Source organism: Lactuca saligna, chromosome 4, assembly GCF_052625555.1.
Source record: "Lactuca saligna cultivar CGN05327 chromosome 4, ASM5262555v1, whole genome shotgun sequence".
Taxonomy (NCBI): Eukaryota; Viridiplantae; Streptophyta; class Magnoliopsida; order Asterales; family Asteraceae; genus Lactuca; species Lactuca saligna.
Window position 1 is genome coordinate 308,545,076 of NC_136420.1, and position 9,787 is coordinate 308,554,862.

General features: G+C 32.7%; 1 protein-coding gene across 1 annotated transcript; it reads right to left on the reverse strand.

Annotated features, from left to right (window-relative positions):
* Positions 1-473: 473 nt before the first annotated feature.
* On the reverse strand, positions 474-3,311 carry LOC145039401 (patatin-like protein 1). Its single transcript, XM_078987466.1, has 7 exons — positions 3,143-3,311; positions 2,781-2,962; positions 2,427-2,613; positions 1,763-1,909; positions 1,156-1,458; positions 765-940; positions 474-675 (listed from the first exon to the last, which is right to left on the reverse strand). The coding sequence occupies exons 1-7, from the start codon at positions 3,287-3,289 to the stop codon at positions 606-608; spliced, it is 1,212 nt and encodes a 403-aa protein (XP_078843592.1). The 5' UTR covers positions 3,290-3,311; the 3' UTR covers positions 474-605.
* Positions 3,312-9,787: the final 6,476 nt, after the last annotated feature.

The window sequence follows — 9,787 nt, forward strand, 5'->3', positions numbered from 1 at the left end:
TATGTTGTATGTGGTATTTTGAAGAAGCTCACAAAGCTTTGTGCTTATAGTTATGTTTATGGTTTCAGGTATTTCCGGTATAAAAGGGAAAGGAAAGGGCCCAACATAATAACATAGCACCTCCTCCTCATGTTTCCGTGATTATAATGTCTTTTACTCTAATGTTTGGATCGTTTGTATTTTGATGTTTTCGAGACATATGATGTATGAGACGGTACAATATCTCATAAATATTTCTCTCACAAATGATAAATATTCCTCACGATCGACAAATATTCCTTGCGAATGTTTATTAGTGTTGTAGTAATATACGACAGCTTAATACGGTCATTACGTTCATTATGGCCATTATAACGAATAACTTATTTATGTATTGTCGAGGTTGTTATTGTTTTTTATTATCTTAGATATAGATAACATGTATTCTCCGATCTATAATTTAGAAAAGCATCATATATATGCAGAAAAGTAAATAAACAAACACTATAACCGAAGTATATATAGAAATATAAAGAAGAAAATGAAGTTTGCCACTTTATTAAACAAATATTTCTTACAGGTTCCTCAAATTTGAATAAGCATATAAGCTAAAAACTTAAAATTTACTAAAGCACTTCCCCTCCCTTATAGTTCAACTCCCTCAATTTCCTTTCATCCGAGAGTTGTTGCGCCATCCTGTGTTACAACATGCATTAATAACTTGTATATTTTATGAACGAGTTTAACTAAAAGTAATCCGAATATATCCAATAATAGAGTTCTACCTTTGTAGTGCTTCTCGGTTTGTACCACCACCCACTACCGGTTCTACTATCCCGGTATTAGTATCCACTCGCGTAACGGGTTTATCTAATAACCTTTCACCAACATCAACCAAATTGTTCAAATTTTCTGTTGTGGCTAAATCTACTGAACTCAAGTCTCCAGTCAATGTATCATCCTATTTTTGCAGTAGGAGTAAACAAAATGTTATTCATTAGCAAGCCAAAAAAAAAAAAAATTACAAAATCTCCCATGTGTACTGTTGAGGATTTGGCACTGTACAACACATTAATGCATGTCAGAGACCTAAATTTTATGAGGGTCTCCAAGTTGTGCATGGTCAAGTTGTACTCTACAACCCGTCAATGCATGTCCGAGATAAATGAACCATACCTGAATGCGAAGATAATTATCAACCGAACTGAGGGCTTCAAATACAATGTTGTTATGAAAAACAACCAAATCGGCACTCGCTTGAAGGAAAGATTCTATTAGTGGGGTTGAATTGTTATTGACTAACCACCCGAGCACACCCCATTTTGCAGCCATTTTCGCATCATATGGAAATTGTTGCTTTTGTGTGCCTGTCCCTAACGATATCACGAGATATCTCGCGTAATCCAGTGGTGGAATTTGAGCGAAATCTGGATTTTCTTTGATGACTTGTCTTGTCACTTCCCCAGTCGCAACCAAAGACTACCAATTAATACACAAATTAAAAGGTTACAATTCATGTAATTAATACTTGTACTTTGCTCAATAACAGGTGTACCCATGCATGAACATTTGTACGTGTATGGAGAGTCATATTTCATTCAAGAAGACTTTGTATGTAACATAGAGGAATAGCTTTAAAGATTTACTCCATGCATGAATAGCAACGTAGAGGTGCACTATGTGCCTCAAGAGATGTATGCGTGAATAGTACTTCATGCATAAATAGATGTCCTCGTTTTATAAATATTAATTATATTTGCATGGAGTTTAATATATTAATTACCGGGTTATTAGCCGCAATGCCACCATCAATAAGGTTAAACTCTTCATCACCGTTTTGAAAATAATATGCGGGGAGATATGTAGGTGCCGCTGATGTACCCATGCAAATGTCCGATAATTGCGCATCCTTGCTAGGCTCACTTGCCACCTTCAAAACACCATTATCAGCTAATCTTAATTAAATACTTAATTAGATGTAAGAAATAACAATGCATTTTGAAAAATGTATTAATTGACTATAAGTCTTTGTAATCTTAACACGCACGTAAAAGAGACTAACAAGTTTTTCTTGCATATGAAATGTCTTGTTGAAGTGGCAATAAAAACATTGACTTCTTAATTTTTTTAAAACACTTTCAGACTTAACTTTTCCTGATTGTAACATCATGCTTTTTATTTATTCTTATTACACTAGTATCGTATTAATTATCAATTAATATTTTGATTATTAAGACAACTATTTGAAAATTATACAAAGAACCAAAACTTTATTGATCGGGTAGATTTCGATTAATAGTACATCATGTACATTTTGGTTCAATAATTTTGAACTAAATAGTAAGAAATAAAATTAGAAAGTCGTGATAATCAAATAAATAATAACATGCGAGTTTTTTCTTTCTTAAATTAACTCAACTTGGTTAAAAGAATGTACATGCACACACCTGAAATGAGCTAAAGATCACAGGCTGCATAGTCTTTATGTCAAAAGTAGGAATGACAACGTTAGTCAATGTTTGATTTAACCTTGTAGTTCCTAGTATGCCCGTTACAAGGTCTTTAAGATATTCCCCGTCGTATTGTGGTCCTATCAGTGCCTTTGACTGCTTTATAATCTCTGCAAACGGCCCTCTATATATTTGCAACAAACGAAGAGTAAAAAACAAGACAATTGATCAAGATCTATTAAATATTTAGTTTGGTGGAATTTTATTTTATCAGATTTAAAAAAAAAAAAAAAAAAAAAAAAAACTTGTGTCTTTTTAGAAGAATAGAAGTTAAGTCATAATTAAACTTACCCAATTTGTGGGAATATCTTCGGACAATTTTCAAGAAAAAATGGAACGATGTCTTTTGCAGCATACAAAGGTTTGTTGTTTTGGTCTGGAGCCGTTAGCATGGTTGTTAGTAAACCCCCGGTGCTTGTTCCGGCAATGACATCAAAGTAATCAGCTAACCTTGCATCCTCACTGTCTAACTCCTGCGTATATACATTTCATGAAAAAAAATATATAAAAATAATTAAAGTTAAAAATAAACTCTATAGCATGTAACTCGTTAATATATCGAAAATTAAGCAACATATAGAAAATGGTTCTATATGTGTTTGTTCAAGTAAAGTTGATATGTACGTTCGTAAACATATATGTGAGAGTCATACCTGAAGTTGTGACTCAAGGTAACTAAGAATGACACCCGGAATGATACCTCTTACACCTCCACCATCGATGCTGAGGATGGTTATAAGATTTCCGGCGCTTGGAGGTCGGAGTCCCACACGGGCTGTAGTCAGTATATTGCTTGCCATCTTTTGACCTTAATTAAGAACTAACTCTTGAATAATATGTGCTTAATCAGAACTTTGAGTTACTTTATATGCTTAATATCTCTATGTACACGTCAAATTGTCCCTTTTCTAGATCCAATAGCACATGCTCTTATGTGTTAATTATTGCATATAGTTCTCTTCTATAAAAAAATCAAAATACTCGTAAAATAATCCATTTGACTTTCATTTATGCGAACAAAGGATTCTTGAGGGGGAAAACCAACGTTCCTAACACTACAAAAAATGCAGCCATTACCGGCGACACTAATAGCGGCGACAACACCTTTAGCGGCGACTTTTCGAAAAGTCGCCGCTAATGGTGTTGTCGCCGCTATTGATATCGCCGGTAATGCCTACCTACCCGAATCCGCGTTTTCACGTTCTGGTGAACATCTACCGTTTGATCATTTTTCTAATCTAATGGCTGAGAAACTCGTGGAACGCACAAACCCAATACCGGCGACAATATGTCGCCGCTAAAGATCTAAATTGTCGCCGCTAAAGGTCGAAAAAAATGCGCCTTTTTTTCCCTCTTTGTATGTCGCCGCTAAAGGTTTGATGTCGCCGGTATTGATTCTTTTGTCGCCGTTATTGGGTGTCGCCACTAAAAGTCGACGCAGATTACTCCCCCTTGCTTCCTCTTTCTGTTTCAATCTTCTCTCATTTTGTTCCAACATTTTCTCCGAAAATTATCCTTTCCTCCAACGATTCTCCCTAATTTAACAACATATAGTAGAAGAGATACCATCGGTCGTCAAAAACTTCCCCTCTCCGGCCACCATCACTATTGTTGCTGTCGATTTCCTTGTCTCAGGTTCATGTTTCCTTCCTCATCTCTTCCTTTCTTTCTACTTTAATGTCTATTTCCATAAGAGTTTGTGATTAATTGCATTTTTGTTTTCAAAAATCTCTTTTCCTCTCTGGTCACCATCACTACCGTCGGTAGTTGCTGTCACCTGCATCAACTACCACCACCATTGTTGCAGCACCAAAGATTCCAGTTGAAAGTGAGAAAAGTTTTGAGAACCACAGGTACATTTTTTTGTAATTTATTTTATATGCGTGCACTTGTGTGTGTATTTTGTATATATGTGTGTATTTTATATATGTGTCTGAAATATGTTATATGTGTATGTATTTCATATATATGTGTGTGAAAATTGTGTGTATTTCATATATGTGTGTGTAAAAAAAATACTTATATGTGTATAATGTATGTATGTATGTATGTATGTATGTTTGTATGTATGTATGTATGTGTTTGTATGCAATTTGGATTGTGTTCATAGTTGTTTTATGTGTATAAAAAGTATGTATATTTGTGTATAATGTATGTATGTGTGTATTTATGTGTAATTTGGAGTGTGTTGATGGTTGTTTTATGTGTATAAAAAGTATATATTTGTGTATAATGTATGTACGTGTGTATTTATGTGCAATTTGGAGTGTGTTAATGGTTGTTTTATGTGTATAAAAAGTATATATTTGTGTATAATGTATGTATGTGTGTATTTGAATGCAATTTGGAGTGTATTGTATACAATGTATAAAGTACAATGTCATAATGGAAAAAAGAAACAAAAAGCAAGTAGCACGCTATTATTGAAAATGTTATTTAAAGTAAATTACTATAATAGTTCCTATATAATGTGTATTTGTAGATAAATCGGTAATTATTAGTTTGTTGGTTTGATTGTTGGTTTAGCTTAAAAGGTTAATATTAGTTAGGTGGTTTGTTAATTTGATAATTTTAAGTTTGGTTTAAGTTAATAGGTGGCAGGAACAACGGTCCAGAGTCTACTGTGGAACTTATAGGAGGGAACAACGGTGGCAGGGATAATGACACGTCGTATTAGATTTATCTTTTATTAGATATTGTTGTATGATATAAATTTATAAGAATTTTGTTATTTATTTGGTCTATGTGTGGTATTATAAAACTTGGATGTTATGTAATCGTTTTTCTGAATTTAACGTATCGGTTTTTATGCATTTAACGTTATTATGTATCAGTTTTTGGACAGCCGAAAATGACTGCTTTTAAAAAAAATAAAAAAAAGGCAATAGCAGCGACACTATTAGCGGCGACACGTAGCATTACCGGCGACATGAGTATTCGCGGCGACATCATCATTAGCGGCGACAGTGAGCATTAGCGGCGACTTTTTGATCAATACCGACAAGACAGTAGCGGCGATTTAATAGCGGCGACGTATCGCTGGTAAAACTATTAGCGGCGACTTTGGTGAGCAATCGCCGCTAATACCTTTTTTTCTTGTAGTGTAAAAAATTAAATCACTCCCGTAAAGCATATATATATATATATATATATATATATATATATATATATATATATATATATATATATATCACTGTTGTAAAAATCCCAACTAGGTTCTGATTAATTTCTGATTAATCCCTAAGCATCACTCGACCGATTTGAGGGCGCCTTACGATTAATCCCTATATACATAATGAGTGACACAGTATAAAACGATGAAATTTTAACATTTTGAAGAAGTTTTATCTTAATGGAAACTATTTTAGGCATAATTAGTGTTGTATTAATAATTAACCTATTTTGTTATGATATTAGTGATATTTATAAACTTTGATATGATATTAGTCATATTTAATTTTTTAAAATTCAACAAATTAGCTATTAATGGTCCCCGATTAGTCATCCGATAAATCTCCTTCTAGTCGATTAATCGCTTAACCCCAGTCTAGCTAACGTCGAGCACTTTTTACAACCTTGATATATATATATATATATATATATATATATATATATATATATATATATATATATATATATATATATATATATATATATATAACTTGTATTTTTTCTTCAACTACATTCATTTGAAACTCCCATATATTTTTTCTTTTCACCACATTCATTTAAACACCGATAACTTTTCAATTTCTTTCTAATAATTATTATAAGTTGGTTAATAAGGTTAAATAAATATCAAATCTAAAGTGTAATTATATATAAACTAAATTTAAATATAAAAAATATATTTTTCTTCTACTTATAAAGTATGTTTTTAACATTTAGCATATTATACTTAATTTATTAGGTCCAGTGAGGTGGTCCAGACATGTTAAAGGTTTTGTTAGCGGTCCAGACAGGCTGAAGGTTCGGTGAAGCGATCCAGACATGTTAAGGGCTCTGTATGCATGTTGTTGTTGGTATATGTTATTTGGTTGTGTGTTGGTACTTTGGGGGAACTCACTAAGCTTCGTGTTTATAGTTTTGGGTTTTGGTTTCAGGTACTTCAGTGGATCTTATCAGGGCGAAGGCGTGACCGTACTCATCCTCGCATTTTTGGACTTATGATTTGTGGGATACTCTGTTAATGACAAAGTTTTGAAAACTATGTTAAGAACGATTCTGATTTTTAATAATGTTTTGGGAACAATGGGTTTTGTAAATACTTCCATAGAAAAAGGATCATTTTGAAAAGTTTAAATTTTATGGATGTAACATTAGTAGTGCTCGTCAGTAGGAACTCATCGATATAAAGAACGCCAAAATCTGACTTTGTATGAGGAAATTATAATATTCAAAGTTTTGAGTACGACAAAGCATAGTAGTGTGCGAAATAGAAATGAAATTAAAATTGGTTGATTGTTAGCTAAAACAATGACAAGAGTTGAAGATCTCGTAAATACAAATTCATCGATATAAAGAATGTCGAGAACGTAACTCGTATGTGAAGTACATAAGGGAAACTTGGTCCCTAAGTTTTGAAACACATGCGAAATTTGTTCAGATTTGTGAATTGAAATAAAATGAGAATTAGCCGACAAATTATAAATGAAAGTTGTAGTACTCTTCAATATAAGACCAAAGATATAAAGAACGTAAAAAACAGAGCTCGTATAAGAAAGTTATGATTTTTATAGCATTATTTACAATCCAAGCCTTCTCGGATCGAGAAAAGAAAAATAAATTGAAAAATAGATGACAGTATATAAATGAAAGTTGTAGTACTCATCGATAGTTACACGTGGATATAAAGACTGTAAAAACTGGAATCTGTATGAGAAAGTTATGACTTTTAGAAGAAAATTAAATTCAGACCGTTGTGATTTTGACATGTGTCACCGCCGGATCTATGCCACTTGTCGAATGTAGATAAGACCCTTCCTCCCCAAGCTATGCAAGGTAGACACACCCAAAGTTGCCAAGTGGGCAGAGCGTGGCGTGCCCAAGCATGACCCGTCTTCATATTTGTCTATAAATACTTCTGATTTCTTGCAGTTTAGTTTGCCAATTAACTCCGACTCACTCCCAAACTCTCTCATTTTCCCAAGGACCATTCTTGGGACTTCATAGGTGTTAGTAACAAAGCTCTGGAGCCCCAAAGAGACATAGAAATAAAGTTGTTGGTTTCGAAGTTCTTCCTGTGTAATATCCGGTTTTTCGTCAAACAACCTGTAAGTTGAGTTACGCTTGCTATGGTTTAAGTATAACTTATATTTATGTTTATAATCATGCCTATGTAGTTATAAATAAGATCTATCAGTAATACTCATCATTATATTGACTGATCTACTTACGTGAATGATGACAATGTAAGATTAGTGAGGTGTTTAAAGTGAATTTTCCAAACAGTATATCTTTATATGTCAAATGGATCCTACCTCCACTACTATCTTACCTGGTTGTTTCTTATCAACTATACGACAATTTTTTGTTTGGGATTATTGATAAATCTGATAAAACTTATAATGATTAAATTTTATAAATGCGAACAAATACTAAGGCTTAGTAATATTCTTGTTTAAGTCCTTTAAAAAGGGAATCTGAAGTGTCAGTCAAAGATGTAACTTTCTCATGAGTCTTCTGGCTATATCAAGTGGGTGCATAGTTACTTTCAAGAACATGATATTAATATAAAGTAATTAAAAGTATTAATTATCTGTTGAAAGTTTGTTGGTGAATTAATTGCTTCTTATCGGGAATATTTGTTAAATGTATATTTGATAACATATAATGAGTGAACCAGATACGTTAAAATATGTGTTAAATGATTATATGGTATTATTACATGATAATCTTAGGAAAAGTTATTACTTAAAAAGAGTAATGTGCATTAAATACCTGACGCTTTATGTTAGATATATACCCTGAATTATGACAAGATTGTCTAAATAGGGTTAGTATTGAAAGATTGTTTTCAAGGATTATTGTCTCGTCTAGTTTTAAACTAAGACACATGAAGAATTTTTTAGATCTCGTTAAGTTGGATAAAAGTGTAGCCCTATAATGTATTGCGATAATATGGAATAAATAGGAAAATGGTTTTGAAATCATTATAAGCATTATAGTCTTAACTAGTAATAAAAATAAGATTTATAAAAGATGCTTAGTTCGAGTTAAATTAAAAAGAATATTTAGTTACACCATGTAATGTAAAAATATTACATAGACATAAAATTGTGTTGATTACAGGATTTGCAATCATGTCTAGTTATAAACTAGGAATTAAAGGGAATGCCTAGTTTAAGTAAGCTTGTATATTATGTTGTTTTATATTGAGATGTGCGTGAGATTGAAACAAAAAGTAAAGATATGTTTCTCAGGTTCTAGTTGTATCGGGGGAACTATTATGTGCCAGAAAGTGCTATTGTCTACAAAGTCCTTTTTCGACACTATCACGTATCAGAGTACCGAAGTACTATATTAGTATCCCCTCATTCTCTTTTGATGAGATCCTTGTGTCGGTGTTTCTCTTTTTCATGATGATCGGATGAGCTTCATGACTCTAACCACTACTACGTATGTCTAAGTCATCTAATTCATTGTATGATAGAGTGTGTTAGAGGACCACTGCTAGGCAAGTGTAAGCCATCTAAAGTGTGTTGATGACCATCCATGACTTAATTGTTTTGTGATGTTAATGAATTATATCGATCCAAGGAGAATGTATTGTATGGTCATTTGAGTATTCCATTCCCCTCATTGTGTCTTTATTGATCCCTATTTGCTACCAAGGAATTCCTGAAGCAACATAGTCAACCTGTTGCTTATAGTGATCTCTCAGGATAAATTCCATTGAATCAATGTTATAGGATCAGTATGTGAGGATCGAGGAGATGGGTAACTAAGGATAAATGGTCTTACGTTATATCTATGTTATATCATATTGTTTGGTAACAATTGTTTTTCCAGGTTTGATAATTATACATTATTATCACAATAATATTATGGGATTGAAAACCCTATGTGTCTCACCAAGTTTTGCAACTTGACCACTTCATTTACATGCATCACATGTAACGATATTAAAACTGTTAGAGAGTTGAATAGGATGCTGGGAGATTAAAGAGAAAACCTGCAATAGTGTTTAAGATCGTAGGTCTTTATGCTGCAACTATGTTGTGTATTAATTATGACATCCTTATATTTTTGTATCTTGTAACAACATCTTTATTCAAAGATTTTATTAACTAAATGAA

What these genes read in the sequence shown, in the direction of transcription:
- LOC145039401 (XM_078987466.1), bottom strand. Translation starts at nt 3,289, where the DNA reads ATGGCAAGCAATATACTGACTACAGCCCGTGTGGGACTCCGACCTCCA. An exon ending in ATAATTATCTTCGCATTCAG is followed by an intron (nt 941 to 1,155) that starts GTATGGTTCATT and finishes CTGCAAAAATAG; the next exon opens with GATGATACATTGACTGGAGA. An exon ending in AACCGAGAAGCACTACAAAG is followed by an intron (nt 676 to 764) that starts GTAGAACTCTAT and finishes GTTGTAACACAG; the next exon opens with GATGGCGCAACAACTCTCGG.